Source organism: Sander lucioperca, chromosome 12 (assembly GCF_008315115.2).
Source record: "Sander lucioperca isolate FBNREF2018 chromosome 12, SLUC_FBN_1.2, whole genome shotgun sequence".
Classification (NCBI taxonomy): domain Eukaryota; kingdom Metazoa; phylum Chordata; class Actinopteri; order Perciformes; family Percidae; genus Sander; species Sander lucioperca.
Window position 1 is genome coordinate 17,014,668 of NC_050184.1, and position 21,045 is coordinate 17,035,712.

General features: G+C 40.4%; 1 protein-coding gene across 2 annotated transcripts; it reads left to right on the plus strand.

Annotated features, from left to right (window-relative positions):
* The first annotated feature begins 1,764 nt into the window (after window positions 1–1,764).
* gata5 (GATA binding protein 5) lies at window positions 1,765–15,418 on the plus strand. 2 transcript variants are annotated; one of them, XM_031286783.2, is made up of 7 exons: window positions 1,765–2,089; window positions 2,955–3,643; window positions 9,905–10,074; window positions 12,052–12,183; window positions 13,406–13,490; window positions 13,803–13,930; window positions 14,960–15,418. In XM_031286783.2, the coding sequence occupies exons 2-7, from the start codon at window positions 3,127–3,129 to the stop codon at window positions 15,077–15,079; spliced, it is 1,152 nt and encodes a 383-aa protein (XP_031142643.1). In that variant the 5' UTR covers window positions 1,765–2,089; window positions 2,955–3,126; the 3' UTR covers window positions 15,080–15,418. The 2 variants fall into 2 exon arrangements, with proteins under 2 accessions (XP_031142643.1, XP_031142645.1); XM_031286785.2 differs by having other exon boundaries at window positions 12,055–12,183.
* The last annotated feature ends 5,627 nt before the right edge of the window (window positions 15,419–21,045 follow it).

Below are 21,045 nucleotides of genomic sequence, written 5' to 3' on the forward strand. Positions count from 1 at the left end.
AATCAGTGAAGTAACGTTACGTTATCAGTACTGCATTTCCATCCCTGATTACACAATGAGAGTGTGTGTATCTCTTTCTGTGAGCGAGTATTCCCCTTATAGCTGCCTGCGGCATCATAACTCATGTTATTTTAGCGTAAGCGCCCATTATCCGAGCTATCGTCCCTTCATATCTCTCCGGTGCTAAATCATTTCCACTGGCACCTTTTGACAACGTCACGTTATTGGTTAGTTATTGGTCGTATATTTCTTATCGGACTGCAGCTATTTTACAGACAACTCGGTCCCATTTATCTCACCATGAAAAAAAACCCAACTCTCCCTTTCCAATAGAACACTTTAACTACAACGCGTGTCTTTAAATTCCGAACACCACTGATTGGATCAATATTAAATGAAGACGTCTGGTGTACTCTTTCATAGTCACCTGTGCAAAAAATTGGTTTGGCCCACCCGGTTTTTTTTTGTTGCCCTGGTAAGAATTTGAAATACATTCAATTAAAAGTGCAATAAAAGAAGAGCATCAGCACCAGTTTATATGTCAATCAGAAAAATATGTATTGCCACAATAAGTTACACTCATGCCTTGGTGAAAAGTGCAAATATAAAACAACAAACCTATTAAACATGAATATGAATATATGCTGTATATATATATATATATATATATATATATATATATATATATATATATATATATATATATATATATATATATATATATAACTGGACATGTGTTGCTGCTGCTATTCTCTTATTCTCTATATGGCATTGTGTGTCTTTCTTATATTTTTTATTTTTATTATTAGTCAGAACTACTCTTCGTGCTTTTAAGATTGCCCCCAGGGGATTAAAAAAAAGTGAATTGAATAGTATTGAATTGACTGAGCAGGTGTGGCCAATATCCAAACTTGTTTAATAATGTTGTGAATGAAAAGATGGATCATCATCATCATCGTCGTCATCACGGTAAGGTGACCCTAAACAAGCAGCAGACAAATGTAAATTCGGGCACCACTGAAATCCCCCTAAACACCCTCAAATGTTTGCACACAACCATTTCTGGAGCCTCAAGGAAATCCCCTGCATGAGAGTCATTTCAGCTTCAGTGTCGCGCTGACCGCTACAAGATATTATTCCCACAGGCAATACAACTTTTTAACCCTTCATCACTGAGAGTTAGATGAGACTCATATACATCACAATACTGCACTAAGTGTAACTTGCACAAACATATGTTTTACTTACATCTTTATATTACATATGTATTCGCCTATGCGTTTGTAGGCCTACATTCTTTCCTTTGTAGTTCTTTTATCTTTATCTCTATTATTCTATCGTTTCAATAGTTGTTATAGTATTCTATCCTATGTATTGTTTATTATATATATTCTGTATGTGTGCTAGCTGTGTGTCTTATATTTTGCTGCTGTAGCGCTGAAATTTCCCAATTTGGGATCAATAAAAGTCTATCTAATCAAATCGAATCGAATCGAATCCTTCATATCGTGCCTGGATTTAAAATGCAGGTTTATCCAAGGTGGCGTCCTTCTTTCTAATAAAACACAGATTTAAAATCTAGTAAAAAGGTGGATGTAGGTGCAATTAATGCGCGCGTACATTTGCACCCCTCATCCCTCAGATTTAAGGCCCGCTCCTCCTCTCTCCGACACACAGGGGTCCTCCTCCCTTCTTCCCTGCCCACCTAGGCCTACCTCGGAGCAGCGGACTGCGTCACGTGTTTTTCTCCCGTACAAATTTTCCAGTAGGGGAGCGAATAGGAGCACACCCATATCAGCAATTATCAGCGACAGTAACTATCTCCAGATACGCGCAGGAAGAGGAACAGTCGTCAGTCGTCCCGGACCCAAAAAAACATAACTTTGGTTTCATTTATCTCCGATCAGTGCGCGCAACTTTTACGCATTAAAAGAAGAGATTTCTTTTTCTGTGTGGAGACGCTCCGCTCTGCTCCCGCGTCCGTCTCTCGTATCTGTGTGGAGCGACAAAGTTTGTACACTCACCTACTGAGTTTTTTGGACGTCTGAAAAGGGACCGGACTGCTTTATCACCCGGCCGTCCTTATCTGGTGAGATAATAACACTGAGAGCTCTTGGAAAGAAATGGTGTTCCTCGGCAAGCGCTGTATTATCAGCGTTTTTATGTGATTTGAGGTACTATTGATAGAAAATATACGCATGGGAGATATGGAACGGAGCTTGCTATCTGTTGCGCTGTTGGATTTGGTTTATTTGGTTTCCATTATGGTTATTGTGATTTTCTGAGGCAGTGCGGTGCCGCGGGATATCTTGGGGGGTCGCTGATAGTCGCCTCTATCTGCGCGAACACATATCAGTTAATGTCATTTTAATCCATGTCATGTCAATCACAATGATGCAGGAGAAATATGACTGATGATGCTGCGTGACTGTTGAACTTAGCTCTATTTCCATGCGCGACTTAAAGTGTAAGCCAACATTAGTTTAACTTGAATTCTTTTTGGGGATTTTAACACAATACAACTTGCTCATATGTATGCCTCTTGGACAATGTGGAAGTCTGGTTTTGTACCTGCAAACTTCTACTTGTAATTGCTTTACATAGTTGTAACTTTCTTTTTGCATCCTTGTTATCCTATTTTTTTTAATTTTTTTTTATCAAATCAGTTTCCAATTCAGAATGTTTGATTGTCTTTCTATGTTTCTTGTGATTGTATTTTCTATGTTGCTGTTCAGTTTTTCTCTTTGTAATTTGACTCGATGACATTGAAAGTGAGGGTCTGCCCTCAAGGATCTCTCGAGGATAAATTAAGGTTGAATGAATGAATATGATAAAATGTGAATATCCAGATTCCCCATAACTTTGCCAGGCATGAAGTCTCTTCTTCTGCTCTCACGTTTATAAAATCCCTCTCTCTATCTCTCTCTCTCCCTCTCTGATTATTTCATTCATAGGACAGAAATCTCCACACGAATTGTATTAAGTCAACTGTTCAAAAAGGCGCAGACAAATTCTTCTGACGAGGGTGGAAGAGCCTCTACGTGTGGACAGAATCACCTCCACAGGACTGGGACCAGCCCTGACAAATCCTCCCTTTATTTCCCAACACTCCAAACAGTTGTGAAAATGTATCAAAGCCTGGCCTTGTCCTCCAACCAATCCCCTTACGCGCACGACACCGGGAATTACATCCACCCGTCGGCCAGCTCTCCGGTCTACGTCCCGACCCCCAGAGTCCCGGGCATGCTGCCCACCCTGCCCTACCTGCAGACCTGCGACTCGACCCACCAGTCCCACGGCCTCGGCGGGCACCACGGCTGGCCCCAGGCCGCCACGGATGGCTCCTCCTTCACGCCCAGCAGCCCTCACCCTCCGCATGGCTTCTCGTACTCGCACAGCCCGCCCGTGAGCAGCAACACCGGCCGGGATGCGAGCTACCAGAGCCCGCTGGTTCTCGGGAACGGCGGCCGGGCGGATCAGTACGGAGGCGCGCTGGTGCGCTCGGTCGGAGGCTCCTACTCCAGCCCCTACGCCTACATGAGCCCGGAGATGGCGACGTCGTCCTGGACGCCGGGACCCTTCGAGGGCGGAGTGATTAGTCTACAGGGACGCCATGGACTGTCTGGGAGAAAGTCCAGTCTGGGTAAGCACAGGCCCCAAAGCTATAGTTTCTACATCGTGACCATCAAGTGAATTTTGATTCTTGAAGTCAAACCAGAAATCAGAAATGGTTTTATAGCCACAATAAGTTACACTTATGTGGAATTTGCCTTGGTGAAAGATGCATACATAAACAAACAAACAATATGAAATAAACAATAAACGCAGAAAAAAAGATATGGCCTAGACAAAATATATTGTTTTATATATATATATATATATATATATATATATATATATATATATATATATATATATATATCATAGTTGGAAAGGAAGGAAAAGTAAGAAAGACAAGAAGAGCTTTTTTTTTCTCTATCACTGAAAATATTATTTTGGTCAAGGCCAAAGTGCTAAAACATCACCACCAGCTGATTAGGTTATGAATACTCGCTGGTTTCATATTAAATAGGTAATCTTAAAATCGAACTGTGGACATTTTAGTTTGATCTTTGCTCTCATTTTAACAATTTACAGCTAGGCCATTATATATATATATGATATATACCACCAGCTGATTTGGTTTTTACAATACTCGGTTTCATATGGCCTACATATTTTATCTTAAATTAGCTACGATACGAAACAATTCCCTACATATAACTTTGTTGTCAGTTTACACTGACATGCGTGTTGCGTTCCCGTGCAGCTCCGCTCAAAAAGAAGAAGAAAAACAAAAACAATGACACATGTTTAATTGTTGAGACATATCAGCAGCCATGGCAACGAAACATGTTTCATGACATCCTCGGATCCACATCCTTATTGGCAGCACACTGATTTTGGTTTAGCAAAATCCAACTGTGGATATTTTTTGTCTGATCTTTGCTCTCATCTGAACGATGTCCAACCATTAAAAAAAAAAATCACATTTGGACAATGATATCCCTATGCCCCTCACCTGTAGGCCTTCTCCTCCAAATACTGACGTTTTTTTTTTTTTTTTTCGTTAATATTTTACCATCAATTGGCCTAAAATCTGCCTCGAAATATCTGCAAATAGGCATTCATATTGAAATCACATTTCTGGACATTATCGTTGCTTTGCTGTAGCAAAGACTACATTATTATGTAATGATCTGTGTGTGGATGAAAAGGAGATGCAGAGTCCAGGTCTACGGTTTAGATTGTTGGTCTAAATATGCATGTGTGTGTGTGTGTGTGTGTGTGTGTGTGTGTGTGTGTGTGTGTGTGTGTGTGTGTGTGTGTGTGTGGTTCTGTAACAACGAAGCGCAGCAGTACAGACTGATTAGGAAAGGAATAATTACAGATCAATACAGCAAAGCCAAACATAGTCATCTGCTAAACAGCTTGCCTACAGAGCTATATCAATGGCTAATAACAACAGGTAGAATGTAATGCGCTGTCAATGGACCACTACAGCAAACACAAAAAAAGGCATTACATATGCAAATGACAGTCATTGTAAGCATTACAACAAGCATTTCTGCAGAATACACAACAGGAACATCGAGTGCACATGCAGCATAGAAAACGATACCGTTTGGAATGTCGAACTTTTTTTACGTCTCAAAATATCAGCAAATATGCATTCAAATTGAAATCCCATTTCCGGACATTATTGTCGCATTGTTTGTAGCAATGACTCAATACTCTGTTATTATATATAGGCCCACTTTATTTGATCAGAATAAAAATCACATGGAGAGCAATATCTCATTTGCAAGTGAGACCTGAGTACAAAGTGACACATAAAACAAAAATACAATCAAATGGAAATAAGATTTAAATATCAAGACAAATAGGCAGCAGTGTGCAGGCATAGTCGGTCCAAAACAAAAATGTATAACACGATGTCATACGAATTGAAGTCGTTTAATTTAACAATTTAAGTTAAGAATGAAAAAAAAAAAGTAATATGTGTCATTTTATTTTCGTTATTGCGACACTCAGTGATCGTTGGTTGGCCCGTTCGTTTATCAAGGATTGTGAAAGCATGCAGGTCAGATTATATGACGCCGGGCTTGTTATTTATTATAGGAGGTGAGTGATTTAGAGCTGGGTCATGCATTGAGAGGGTGGGGGGGGTCGAGAGGACGAGATTCAATCAAAGTCTCCGAAATAATCCTTATAGGCTTATTACACTTTAGACAATACACATTCTTCAGAAGAGAGGCTCTTCAAAAAAAAAGAAGAAGCAATCAATTAAAGTGTTAATTGAATCCCCGAAGCAACAGTCCAGTGTTTTGATGACAGAGTTGATGAATACACACGGGGACAAAACGAGACTGACAAAGAGCCAATCAGAGAGCAGTTATCACCTGGATCAGACAGCAAGGCCTCAAACGTCTCATACATCTCCAGGAGCACGAGCGTTTGATGTTGACGATGACAACATTTCAGTGTTTGTGTCAGCAGAATGTGGAACAAGTATTCAGATCCTTTAATGCTACACTGTAAAAAACTACTCTGTTACAAGAATGAGTCCTGCATTGAAAATGTTACTTAAGTAAGAGCATGTTTGTATCATAAGGGAAATATACTTTAAGTATTAAAAGTATATTAAAAGTACTCAATGCAAAAAAAAATCCTCACATTTTAGAAACTGGAAACGATCCAAACTGTTGTGGGTTTAATCGGCTAATCATTTCAGCTGGACTTGTAGGCCCTTGGGTAGTTTTGGAATACATGACTTAATGATATTATATTTACCATCAAATACTGAGTGATATTCAGGAACATTTGGTGTGAAATTCAGAGGTCTAAGTGTTCAGATCCTTTAAATAAGTAAAAGCACTAATACTACACTGTAAAAAAGTATTCTGTTACAAGTAAGTCCTGCATTGAAAATGTTACTTGAGTAAAAGTATGTAAGTATCATCAGGAATATGCTTAAAGTATTAAAAGTAACAATGCCCAATGCAGAAAAATCCTCACATTTAGAAACTGGAAAAGAAAAGAAAAAACAGTTCTGTGTTTAATGGTCTAATCATTTCAGCTAGTCTAGACATAGGCCGCTATATTGTTGGGTAGTTTAATTTATAATAAAACATCATATTTTATAAACTGTAAATCTAAATTTATAAAGTAACTAAAGCTGTCAGAGTAATGTAGTGGAGTAAAAAGTAGAATATTTCTCTCTGAAATGTAGCGGAGTAGAAGTAGAAAGTGGCACCAAAAGGAAAAGACTCAAGTAAAGTACAAGTACCTCTAAATGTGTACTTAAGTACAGTACTTGAGTAAACGTACTTAGTTACATTCCAGCAATGTGTGTGTCAGTCACATGGATCTGATGGCTACTGGGGTATTTGTTAAGAGCCTGCATGACTCAGCAGTTTGTGTTTGATGATTTGGCCTTTAGACGCTTTCGCACCTCCTGACAAATTGATTAAATCTCATTTGGAAAGAAATTTCACCAGTGGTGGAATGTTACTACATTTACTCAAGTACTGTACTTAAGTAGAAATTTGAGCTGCTTGTACTGTACTTGAGTCTTTTCATGCCACTTTGTACTTCTACTCCGCCACATCTCAGAGAGAAATATAATACTTTTTACCTCACTACATGCATCTGACAGCTTAAGTTGCTTTACAAATTGAGTTTATTGCACACAAAACACATGTAGTTTATAAAATCCCATGTTTTATTATAAATTAAACTACCCAACAATGTAACGGCCTACAAGTCCAGCTGACATGATTAGACCATTAATCACTTAGTTGATTGACAGAACTGTTTGGATCGTTTCTGGTGTCTAAAATGGGAGGACTGCATTGAGTACTTTTACTTTTATTACTTTAAGTACATTTTCCTGATGATACTTACATATTTTTATTTAAGAAACATTTTCAAAGCAGGACTTTTACTTGTAACAGAGTTTTTTTTTTACAGTGTGGTATTAGTACTTTAAATTAAGTAAAGGATCTGAACATTTCTTCCACCACGGAATTTCGCACCAAATGTTCCTGAATCTCACTTAGTATGTTGAATAGGCCTATAATACTAGAATTGTGTGTGTTAATAATACTGAGTACAGACATTTCTATAAGCTTTTATGGAAACGGTTCAGTTAAACATAATCTTAATGGTTAAGATCATGTTTTAAGGGTTAAGGGCAGGGTTTTTTTTGTGTGGTTTTGGTCATCTGAAACCACGCAGCATTTATTTTCTTCTTCAGGAATAATGAAAACCACAATCACAAGTTCAAAGAAAAAGGCAGCCTCAGGACAGCTTTATCCTGACCTCTGCATGAGGTTTTTCTCAGGTCTTCATCAGTCTCTCTCTCTCTCTCTCTCTCTCTCTCTCTCTCTCTCTCTCTCTCTCTCTCTCTCTCTCTCTCTCTAAATTGAGGCATTAGGAATTTGGGCAATTAATGCCAGGAGTCCGTCGTGTGTCAGAGCTGTGATGGATGGGAGGGGTTGGGGGGGGGACCCCTGGAGCCTTCAGGCTGATAACACAGCGCTCCGCCCCTCCTCATACAGATTCTTCCATCAGTCTGTCTCTCTTCATCACAGGGAACAGAGGGGGTTTAAATTCTTCCTCCGGCTATTCATTCTGCATTGGCCCGTAACCAGAACCCCCCCATCATTCATGCCCCCGTATAGTTTTTTAGCAACATTGTTTGTGCCAGATTATGATGTGACGTCTTCTCTCTCAGAAAACAGAATGCTGTCACATGAGAAACAGTCAAATTACAAAGGGATTGAGATGGACAAAATAAATTTAATCAGACTTTAATTTGTAATTAAAAAAAATAATTAATGCATGCAGCTGAACATAATGGCCCTGACACACCAACCAGATAATGGGCCATCGGACAGTCTGGCGGGGTCAGTAACTTGAGTCTGTTCGGTGTGTTCCCTGCCGTCGTCCAATGGAGGAGTCGTGGGCCTTCATTTTGGCCGACCAGACCTGCTGGGTCGGAGGACGGGCAGTCGGACTCAATGACCAGTCTGATTGGTGGAGTGCTAACCCACAAATGACAAGCAGGATGAGCCTGACTAATGCCTCTCAAAATCTGACGAAAATCTTTTAAACTGACCTTTGTTGATCTGAAATGAAGACAGATTCAGCAACTGCATGGTCTATTTCTCTCTTAAAATGTTTTCAGAAACACGTTTCGGTGAACTATCTTCGTAAAATATGAGATCGTATTCCGAACGAAGCCGCCATTATGCCCGGTTTAAAAATCCGGGAGCAGCCAGACCCACGTGACGCATTCGTCCAATCAGCTGCCGGTTTAAATTTTTTTGGGCGACAATACAGATTAGCACCACGTGCTGTTATGGAGATGTATTACCTCTCGCGCACGCGCAGAACTTACGCTCAAGTCGGTGTCGCTTCGGTGTGTTCTGAGGCACTTTTTTGGACCTTGGGGAGCCGACTGATCAGTCCGACTGCCTTTTCTGCTAACGGTCGGCCGTCGGGTTGGTGTGTCAGGGGCTTAACTGAGTTCCATCAAAATATCTTTGCCATAAATAGGCTAGATAAATAAATAAATAAAGTATATGGTGGATCAAGCTCTACATGAGTTTTACAGTAACATCAGAATCAGTAAAGGGTTTAGCCCAGGGGTGTCAAACATACGGCCCATGGGCTAGAACCGGCCCGCCAAAAGGTCCAATCAGGCCCACTTGATGACTTTGCAAAGTGTGAAAATTGCAGAGAAGTAATTCATTCCAATTCCAAATGTATCACTTTAATCTCAGAGAATATCCGAGTTCCCTTTCCATAAATTTACGGCTTTAATCTTAGAACGAAGAGTTTTTTCTGATATTATTACCCCTCTCTCTGTAACATTCTTTATTTTCCTACGGCCTTAGAACGCTGTCGTAGCGGAATCAATTTGCATTTGCCAACATCAATCTCACAAGAAACTCTGTGGCAGATAAAGTTTCTAATCTTTCTGGAGTGGTTTACTGGTCTGGCCCACTTGAGATCAAATTAGGGCGATGTGGCCCATGAACTAAAATGAGTTGACTCCCCTGCTTCAGCCTATTGCAAAGTAAGTAACACTTCCAAGGAAGTTGCCTTGGTGGTTGGTGCATTCATGAACAAACAAACATATTGAAATATGAAATAAACAATAAAAACAGAAACAAATACAAAATAGCTGTTTAACATGAGAAGATAAAGAGGCTTAATGGATTGAGTGCAGAATGTGCAAAAATATAGGCTATAGGGATTTGTCTGAATGGTCTCGCTGGTGATGTAGGCCTACAATTAAAATGTTGTGTATACAACGTGGGTTGTGTCTAACACTTGTCTTTCCTCCGTTGTTCAGACCTGATCGACGACATGGCCAATGAGGGCAGGGAGTGCGTGAACTGCGGCTCCGTGTCCACGCCGCTGTGGCGCAGGGACGGCACCGGACACTACCTGTGCAACGCCTGCGGCCTCTACCACAAAATGAACGGCATCAACAGGCCGCTCATCAAACCACAGAAACGACTGGTGAGACTGCAGCCTAACACACAACACACTCTTAGATATCAATTGATATGGAAGTTTGAACAATTTAGGCTATAAGTAGCCTACCAACATTAACTCAAGTAGCCTACATTTGTACTTGTACTCAATTTGAGTAATTCAATTTTATGATAGTCTAGGGCCGCTATAAATAAAAATATTATAGGCCTACATCATATATTGTACTTTTTACTCCAGTACATTTATCTGCCAAGTAAAAAGTTACAAGTTACTTCGCAGATTGGGATTTTTCATTTAAAACATCTGATCAGTTATTGAAATATGACACATTCTCATAATTTAAACAACTCCACAATGTTACAGTCAGCTTCATTCCAAACAGCTATGGCGTTAAAATGCTCTTAATGTACTGTAATACATTACCACAACAGACTGAAGGGTGCCAATCTGCATTATGAATTTACTTCTAATACTCAAAATACATCTTAATTACACTGTTTTACTTCCCTTAAGTACAATTTTGAATGCAGGACTTTTACTTGGGGTATGTTAACACTGGTGTATTATTGGACTTCAGTCAAATTTCTGAATTATTCCACCACCGCATATTGATACTACCAAAAGTCAGTTAAATACAACAACAAAAACACATGAATTGATGAGTCAAAATCATCTACATGCAATATTTGTTCCAAAACAGGGATCTTCAACGTGGGGTCCGGGACCCCTAGGGGGTCCTCAGAGTCAATGCAGGGGGCCCTCCAAATTATTGTTAATTTTTAAACGTTTTTCCTAAAATTAAAAAGTCCTAACATGGGCGCCCGGATAGTTTAGTTGGTAGAGCGGGCGCCCATATATAGAGGTTTACTCCTCAACGCATCATCAGGCGTCATTCCCCCCTCTCTCTCTCCCCGTTCATGTCTTCAGCTGTCCTACCAAAATAAAGGCAGAAAATGGCCAAAAGAAAAGGGTGCTAACATGAATCCAATATAAATCCCCACTGCTTACTGGCCTATAGGTAAGGTAGTCATTAAGGCCATTCACAGATACAGTTAAGCCTAAATAAATGTATTCTTTTTCCAATTCTGTTATATTTCACAAGCACTGTAACTGTATATAATGTACAATATGTGCAAAAAAAAAACAATAAACAAAGTTCATCAAAAAAATACTAAGGATTCACTGTGCCACATGTATGTTTAACATTAAAACATGATTTATAAAATGATGCCAACAATTATTAGGCTATTTGAATAGCTTAGTATTCTATGCAAAAAAGGTATGTATAAAGGCTTCAGGCTGCCCTACTAGTTATTGTAGGCCCAGTTTAATATGCAACTTAATTTTATACAATATACAGGTAATTGTGGTAAGAGAGCATTTAGAAAAAGTAAAAAGCTGCGTGGTGGTGCGGTGAGGGAGGGTGTCAAGGCTTCCCAGCTGTATATTTCCCAGGAACTTGCCTCTCTGGAGCAGCTGTAAGTTGCCCAACCTCTCCTTGCACCCCTGGGCTGTGTTCCCTGTTTGCATTTGTCCCGCAGAGACCTTGCCCTTGGACGGGCCACTTTTAGCTTTCCAAAGCAACATGACTCTGTCTTTCCCTCTGCTGTTATGCAGTGCTTTTGCTCCACACTTATTGTGCAAAACCAAGCTAGATTGTCCCACTGCCATGTGAGACAAAAATAATTATTTGGTTTGTTGTCTTTAAAGGTTGGTCCAACTAATGATTTATTAGAATTTTTTGCATGGGTATATGGAGGGATAATGGAACATTTATCATTGTTGTACAAAGCCCCATACTGACATCCTGTAATTCATACTAAAAGTTAAGGGAACCGTTCAACTCAAGTTTCTCAAACTATAGTTCAAGGATACAAAGATGTGAGTTGTGAGCCTATGTCTGCCTGCACTGAGATTTCTCATTTGGCTTTCAGCCAACAAAAGTCAAATTGCTGTTTGTTTTTTTTCAGCCAAATGTCATTTTTTGCTCCTCTGTACCAGCAGCAGACCACATCTCGCCGGGCCGGCCTTTGCTGCACTAACTGCCACACCAGCACCACCACACTGTGGAGACGCAACGCTGAGGGAGAACCAGTGTGTAATGCCTGTGGCCTCTACATGAAGCTGCATGGGGTAGGTCACACCATACGCTCCAGTTCTTCAAATCTCTGCTGCTGCTTAATTTGGCCTATAATGTCTCCTACTTAAACCCAGGCTACATCCACACTGCTACGTTTTCATATTTAAGCAGCGTTTTTGAGACAAAAACAATCTCCTTCCACGCAAGAGTTTTAGCTCCAGTAGCAAAACTAATCTCTGTCCATGTAAACACGTCTGACAACGCATAGTCTCGCATTGCCAGACCTTCCTCCACAGCGCAGCGGGAGGACATGTGTACATGTGTACGTTCAAAGGTTGTTTTAGTCGTGCAACAGAAAACTCTGGTTGGACAGCTAGCTGTCTGGATTTACCCTGCAGAGATCTGAGGAGCACGTAACGATAGTCCTCATAAATCCACCAGAATTTAAAATTCCATCACAAAGAAAGCAGAAGGTAATGGACATCCGGCTGAAAAGAGTGACATCCGGCTGAAAAGCGATTATTCCGGCGGCGACGGAGCAATCCCAGAAGTGGAACACCGTTGATATTGACTAGACAACGCATATCACATTAGCAATCGCATACACTGGGCATGCACGTGCCGGTATAAACAGGTAACAGATTGTCTGACGTTAATCTGTGGTTAAAAATCGTGTATGTATAACAATACAGAAACTACTTTGGAGAAAGAACAACAATGGCAAAAAGGAAGACCAGGGATTTTTTAGCTTGGAGCGACGACCAAGTGGAACTGTTACCGAAAGGTCTGAAAGCCTACCTAAGTGATAAGACTAACTGACATGCGTCGTCATTTCCAAAGGTCTCCGTTTGTGCCCGTCCAAACTACAAAGCAACCCCGGAGTTTTCGAACCAAAATGGGGGCAACAGTGTTTCCAAATGTCTCCATTTTAGGGGCTCAGAAACTCTGGAGTAGCGTGGACGCAATGCATAAACCTTAGCTAAATATATTGTTTTTTAAACCAATACGTAGTAGTGTAGCTGTAGCCCCAGTCTTCTCATGTCCTTCCCCACTAACCTGTGTGTAAAACAGCTCCTCTAGCACACTTCTGCTACAGTAGGGAGCAATTCATTATTTGCACAGTGTAAAACCTCTCCAAGGGCATTGTGGTCATTGTTATCAGAGCGGCAGTGTTGGAGGGGACTGGTTGTGTGGGTTGTCATGACACTGTGGCCTCTGGTGTATCAGGGACTGGGAGGTAAACTCAACTAATGTGTGTTGCTCTACTCCCTACAGGTGGCCAGACCTCTGGCTATGAAGAAAGAGAGCATTCAGACCAGGAAGCGCAAACCCAAGATGCCCAAGAATAAAACATCCACAGGTAGGGCCAACAGATGAACAGAGAGGGGAGAATGAAGTGGAATAGATGGATGGCTAAATCTAAATCTAGTTTGGTTTATACAAATTGCATGACATGTTATAAATATATATATATATATATATATATATATATATATATATATATATATATATTATTTTTTTTTTTCAAAGTGATTAGAGGGAAAGTGCTCACAAATCCAAATCAACCAAACACAAATCATTCTGAAGTGTCTCAATATACATATAATCAAAATAGTAGTTTGTTTTTTTTCAATCTGAGAACTCATTTGACTGTCTTGTATTTTTTTATTAGGATCCACCGCCTCTGACACCAGCTCCCCAACATCGCTGTCAGTCTCAGAACACGCCTCAACCATTAAGAGCGAACCCAGCATGGCCCCTTCCCCCTACGCTGGACAGACGGTCACGTCTGCCACTCAGGTAAACCTCCTTTCCATATAAATCCACTGAGGATAGTATATGCAATGGAATTTTGGATTGAATTATCAGGATTAAACACCATATCATTCATAAATGCTGATTGTGCTAATTGTTGACCATTAGCACACTTGCTAGCTCAGTTGCTATTGGGACAAAAAGCGTACAGTTTCTTCAATGCGTTTTATTTGCCTGATAACCGATAAAATTAATTCATTAAAAAGTGCACTACTTTGGCTCGGCTACAGCTCTGTGTCTGTCCCTCTGCTTCGGTTTCACTCACCACTGAGTCTGACTTAATGTCCTGCCCACAACACTATCTGACCATCTTTTACTGGGTATTATGTTGAAAGTTTCTAAATGTATTAAATAATTGCTTAAAGCACTGAAACGTTCCGATCTTAAATCTTAATCTTAATTTTCATGTACAGATTTGCATGCACATCGGTTCCAAATTTCTGTTGTCGGTTTGATTTACTGCTAATGATCGGTATTGGCCTTGAAAAACCAGTATCAGTCGATCCTTACTGCAAACCATTCCTCTTTTGTGAAACAGTTTATACAGAGGAGGCTATATAAAAGATAATGGTGCAACGTATCTTTTCCAATAACTTCCTCGATGTTGAACCCTGCTCCCAGTTCCCTTAAATATCAGCACCGTCAAGCAGCTTGCAATTGGTCAATGGCACACATTCACATGTCGGATTTCACCAAAGTTCAAGTCTGGCAAATGTTCATCGTTACTTTTCTTAACCCTTGCAATTGAATCCACTGATCATGGCTAATCCATTGCAATTCATTAATTTTATTGCAACTTTTTGACTTTTTAAATGCTGCTGTGACCAGGCCTTAACTCAAGCTCCTTCCAGAGACACGGAAGACATTATACAGCTGTTTTCACAGACTTAGTAGTACTCCTCATGATAATTAATTTGACTTGTATGTGTAAAATCAGTAAAGAGACCTTTTAAAGTAACCTTTTTTTAACACATTAAATGTCACTTTAAATGTCTCTCTTTTTCGTCCCTGCAGACGGCTTCTCATTTAGACAGCACAGGATCAGGACACGTGGACATTAAATACGAGGATTATCCCTTTACACCAACCTCCATGGCCCCACAGAACTCCTGGTGCGCTCTGTCTCAAGCATGAGAAAAAACCTCGACCAACAAGACTGCCATACTGACACGATACAGCTCACCTTGGCCATATCTCCATCCTGCAACCATTCCTCTTGACTCTGATGCTGAGGAGAATAGAGAGCTGTGTTGTATAAACATTAAATTTGGGGTTTATGCGGTGTCTGATGGATGCGTGTGTTCAGCGCTCTTCACCTGAGCACCTTGACCTAATCCGCTTGCCACACTGTAACACACTGGCTCTGTACCAGCCCACCTGGAACATACTTTAGCTTCACAGTAGTCTATATCGACGAAGTTTCATTTCAGGTGTTTCCACCGGATGTCCCTCATTTTCGGCTGGTTGTCCATTACCTTCCGCTTTCTTTGTGTTGGCATTCTAAACTCCGGTTGATTTATGAGGACTATGGTTAACTGCTCCTCAGATCTCTGCAGGGTAAATCCAGACAGCTAGCTAGACTATCTGTCAAATCTGAGTTTTCTGTTGCATGACTAAAACAACGTTTGAACATACACATATTCCACCAAAACAGGTTCCTTTTCGAGGCTATTTTGCAGAGGCACCGTCATTGTGTCCGGCGCTCAGCGCCCAAGACGTTTGAGATTGGTTTAAAGAAATGGCAATAAACCAGAGCATGTTTTTCTCCTATGCCGGAATGCCGTGTGGACTAGCCAGACCCTCCTCCGCAGCGCTGTGGAGGAAGGTCTGGCAATGCGAGACTAGCTTCAAAGGGACACAGGGTACCTGGGCTGCGGTTCTACAAAAGGAAAAGTGTGTATTATCCAAAGCACATGGACTCAACAGCTCAGCCAGAGCTAAGAAGACAGTTGAACTAGGACTAAACACTGACCCTGTTTCTCCTGAATTCACACCCAACAAGCCACTTTCCCTCAGCTGGACAACAAGAACTACCTATTACTAAAAGAAATCTCAATATTTGGAGAAATACATCACCAAATACGCCAATGCAAAAAATCAAGTGGAATGTAAAAAGACATTATAGCTGATAACTGATTTTAGTTTCATTAAGTTTTTGTTGCTGTCACTGGTGTTTGTTGATAAACCCTCACTGCTTTCTGTGGTATTTTCAAGAATATAATGAGGGCAATTTCAGCACATTATTGGCATCGCAGAAAGAAAAGTGGAAAAATGGACAGAAAATACCTTTTTTTATGGCTGTTGAACATGTCTCATTACAAACGTGCAGATGATTAACTTTTATAGGCACATTATTTATGTTGAGATAAGGACAGTTAAAAGTCATGGTGGACACTAAAACCAGTTATAGCCCAATGCTCGCTGTTGTTAAATGGCTGGCTAAGCTATGACGCTTAGATTGTGTGTGTTTTTACAAGATATAAAATGCATCTTGTATGATTCATTTGAAAATCAGAACCAGTCGCTTTGTTTCTGACATCATGACTACATATCAGAAGTTTTTATCATTTTACTGCTTTAATCAATGAAAGTGCAATGACACAATTTTTTCATTTAAAAATTGAAGGCACAACAAACAAGTTTGAAATGATTTTAAACATAATCTAATTTTATTGTCTTGTAGTTTGTCAGTATGTAAAGGGGATTATATTGTTGTACTGTTCTAAAGAACTCTCTCTTGTTCCCTCTCCTTTTTTCAATGCTCTTTTGAATCTGTTCAGGTTAATAAACTGATTCACATTTTATTCATGTCTTTGGTTTTAGAGTAAATCTCATAAGTATCTTCAGTGTACTTAAGTTTGAGATGATCTAACTCCTTGGGTTCCGAGATGGATTTTCATGTCATAAATCAGTGTGTCCCAACCAGACACAAACAGCTAATAGACCTACCCTCACCAGCACCACCCAAACATTTGTTTTGAATGGATTATAGACTATTATTTTATCATTTTTAGTAGACAAAAGTTCATATTTCTGCAATATTTTTGCATGCAACGTTTGGATTGGTTGGGTTAGACTGTTGCTTTTTATGCATATCCATTACTTTAACTATCTAGTTTAACCATCAATCGATACCTTTTAGCTAACTATTTGAAGTTCCTTGCTCTTTTTTTTACACACTCTCAATTGCAACATATGTGGTGACAAATAGGGTTGATAGGTAGCTTAGGCTACTGGTTATTGCACATTTAATAAAATCAGCATCACACTAATTTGTAATCAATTTGGTTTTAGTAATAGTCATTTCTAATCTGTAGTTTGTCGGATATAGTTAGCAGAGCCTTTCACGTACCCCTGGCAACAGCCAGAGTCATGATGAAATGATGGAACCAAATGCTCTGAAACTTAAACTATCAGGTGATTTTTTTCTTTATTCTTTACTTTACTTTTTTTCTCTATTTACAGTAGAATCCCTCCAGCTGATGGCCATATCATCTAACATTCACCATTATATTTTGTATTTTCTGATTCCGATCCCTGCACTGCATTGTCTATTGGGCATTTCTGCAAAGATGTTGTGTATTTGCATGTATATTAGGCATAGATATATTTGCCCATGCTCCAATGCACACAGTCAGGTAGGTTATATATATATGTGTGTGTGTGTGTGTGTGTGTGTGTGTGTGTGTGTGTGTGTGTGTGTGTGTGTGTACAAGGAGGGTGTGTTCTCCTGCTGGTTGCTTAAGTGTCGACCAAAGGTTGGGTTCCAACTCCGCTTTATGGCAGCCGGGTTCGAATTGTCCGCACCGTTGAGGGAAAAATACATGCCTGTCAGCAACAAGGCTGCTGCTTTACTGCCGCCATGGCGACATCCAGGCACCGGTGCACCACCAACACTGCCCAGCTTTATGACCGTTGGCCAAGATGTGGCTGTCTTATCTGTTGCTGGGAGAGGCCAGTCGCAGTGCGAAGTGAAGATGCACACACATTAATTTTTAGTCTGGCAGGGAGAAGAGAGAAAGTGGATGCTTGAAATGAACAGCTGGAGGTTTAGAGATCGAAATGGGACCACAAGTGGCTGAAAACAACATCCCAAAAACACTATTATTATTTACTGATATATTAAAAAATTTAAATTGTTGAGTGTCACACCCAGGTTCCTACCAGTCTGGGTAGGGACTACCACAGAGCTGTCAATGGTGATAGTTAGGTCCTGCGTGGAAGAGGCCTTCCCTGGAAGGAAAAGCAGTGAGTTTTTTTGAGTTTTAAGTGGTGTGTGGACATCCAATAAGAGATGTCAGTCAGACAGGCAGAGATACGTGGTGCTACCTGTGTTTGAGAATGGGGAAAAGAGAGAAGTAATTGGGTGTCGTCTGCGTAGCTGTGGTAGGAAAAGCCATGTGAGTGAATGACAGAGCCAAGAGAGTTGGTGCACAGAGAAAAGAGGAGGGGACCCGGGACTGAACCTTGAGGGACCCCAGTTGTGAGTGGACACAGGAAATAGATGTATCCACTGAAACAAAAACAAAAAAAATATTCTTTTGAAGCGGCTCATTTCAGTGAAAATGAACTTGTTTGAGTCACTTTGTGTTGAAAAGTGGTGGGGACAGATGGAAAAAAATAATTATGTAATAGGGGGATTGGTTTGAGGTCAGAGTAGATCATTAAGGCGCATTAAAGGGCAATACAAAATACAAAAAAAGTGCAGACTCAGCATGAAACACACAAAAACGTTGACTTCACAATTAACAATACATACATCAACAATCCATACAAGAACGCCAATAACACATTGAGAAAGACACGTAATATAGTGAAATATGCTTTATGTCTAAAATGAGTTCACCTAAAAGGTGGATATTTGAGCAGCTCCTAAAGAGGTGATGAAACTCTTTACCAACTACAGTATCAATTGAATGAAGATTCTCAACAGTTGTAACCTCAAAGTCAATACTTGCACTCCCAACCCCTTCCATCCCTAAACAAACACAGAGAGAGAGAGCGCTACCAGCACTAGCGCTTTTCTTTCAGTGTGGCTCAGTGCTAAAGAGACAGCTCTCCCACTCAAACAATTCTTATTGCAGCATTTGTAGTGTGTTCCATTTACCTTGGAACTCGGAAGCCAAAAGCTGGGAATGACGTCACACGCGAGTTGAATGCGTTCCATTTACAAGTCTGATTTTTCATAGTGGGGTTAGCTCTAGCCAGGTTAGCCATTTTAGCAACACCAAATGATAACAACACATTACGCTGTTTTTCTGTGCATACAAACAACGTAAGAACATGTCCACAGATAGAATATGGACAGCACTGCTTGTACGACTGATTTAGTGTGACACAAATGACACAGAAGTGTTTATAACTGTATGTTACAACAGCTTCTCAGGGGTGTGTTTCCGACTTTGACCTCGGAAAATCCGAGTTCCGAGTACAAATGGAACGCACTGTTTCACTCAATTGTTTGGGAATTGAGTGGCTTCATTAGAGCCATGTCACAGTAAAACTTCTAGTGACTGGAGGATGAGAGGTGGGGATGCTTGAGGACATCCTGTCAATAGCCTATTGACCTGAATCTGGGTTGGTTTATTTTAAAAGATGATTTGAAGTTATGACTACTTTTCCAATTTCCACATTTGAGGTACCACTTTTAAACCTTCCCATGGATCCCAAAAATAGGCTTTGAAAAACTTCCTCAGTGCTTCCAATTCCATGTGTCGGAAAAGGAAGTGGAGAAAAAAGTGACAATACCTGTTTTAATTTTGTAAATATCTCTTTTTCAAAGATAACTTACTACCAATACTGTTTTTAAACACTAAGGGACTGTACACAATTATTACACTCCAGTAAATGTTGCATCCCTCCCCCTCACCACTCCAGTAATTTATGTACACTCCCTAAATACTGTAAGAGAAGCTTAAAATTAGGAATACATATGCAGCCATACATTTACATTTACACCCTCTGCAGTATACCTTCTTTGACCACCTTTGCGTTTCCTGCTATACACATGTAATTTACTGTTGTTAGGTTAAGTAGGCTAATACATTACTTTCAACTGACAGTTAGTGGTGACAACGAAACCTTGGATTTGATTTAGACCTGGAAGCATCAAGGCTGGGGTCAGACTGGTGTCAAGGCCATGATGACTGCTGCGTCTTTGCAACAATTTTTAAATTTGGTCTGTCAGACCTCTTCATACCCTGACTCATCATTCAAGAGAGAGGTTTCTCTTTCACTGTGTGCGTGTGTGTGTGTGTTTTGTAAGACAATAAGAGAGAGAGAGATTCAGCTACAGGGCCCTACATTTCCCCTTCCTTCATGTTCTCGGCAGCATTCTGTCTTCCTGGACGGCGCTATGACAGCTAAATGTTTGTGTGTGTGTGTGTGTGTGTGTGTGTGTGTGTGTGTGTGTGTGTGTGTGTGTGTGCAGTGTTACAACTCAATTCCTGGACAGACATGTGAGAAAGGGCCACAGTCCAGCATTAAAATGAATGGCCGATAGTCAGAAAGGTCTTTTTTCTTCTTTGTCGACAGTCTTTCCCGGGGCTCTGCTCCTTGAATGTTCCATTCAATTACTGCCTCCAACCAAACAGGATATTCTCTTCTGTACTGTGCTCCTCGTTAGGTTACTGCCTTTTGTGTGTGTGAGAGAGAGCCAGAGAGTGAGTGTATGGGATGTTGGAAAGAAGCACATACATTTATTCAACAAATTTTCAGCCTTTAAATCAAAACTTCCGCCAGCTGTCAGCTCAGTGATTCGCCCTGAGGTCCTATTCTTCACTCTGCGTGACAGGAACAAAATGGTGTGTGTGTGTGTGTGTGTGTGTGTGTGTGTGTGTGTGTGTGTGTGTGTGTGTGTGTGTGTGTGTGTGTGTGTGTGTGTGCAAACAGTCTTGGGAGGCATGTCACGCAAACGCAGTGCTCTGAAAATTGCAAGAAAAAAGTTATAGTTAATTTGCAGAATACTGAATAAATGACATGCTCAGTGACTATGCGAGTAAATGTGCATTCAGTTTAGCATCCTCTTTCTGAGCATCAAGAAAGAGCCTCCACCCTCAATCATTGAAAACCTTAAGCCATTTTTATGGTGGCTATAATGT

Excerpts from the sequence above, each read along its gene's own strand:
- gata5 (XM_031286783.2), top strand. The coding sequence starts at position 3,127 with ATGTATCAAAGCCTGGCCTTGTCCTCCAACCAATCCCCTTACGCGCAC. Across the intron at positions 3,644-9,904 it reads TGGGAGAAAGTCCAGTCTGG|ACCTGATCGACGACATGGCC; the intron begins GTAAGCACAGGC and ends TCCGTTGTTCAG. Across the intron at positions 13,931-14,959 it reads CGGTCACGTCTGCCACTCAG|ACGGCTTCTCATTTAGACAG; the intron begins GTAAACCTCCTT and ends TCGTCCCTGCAG.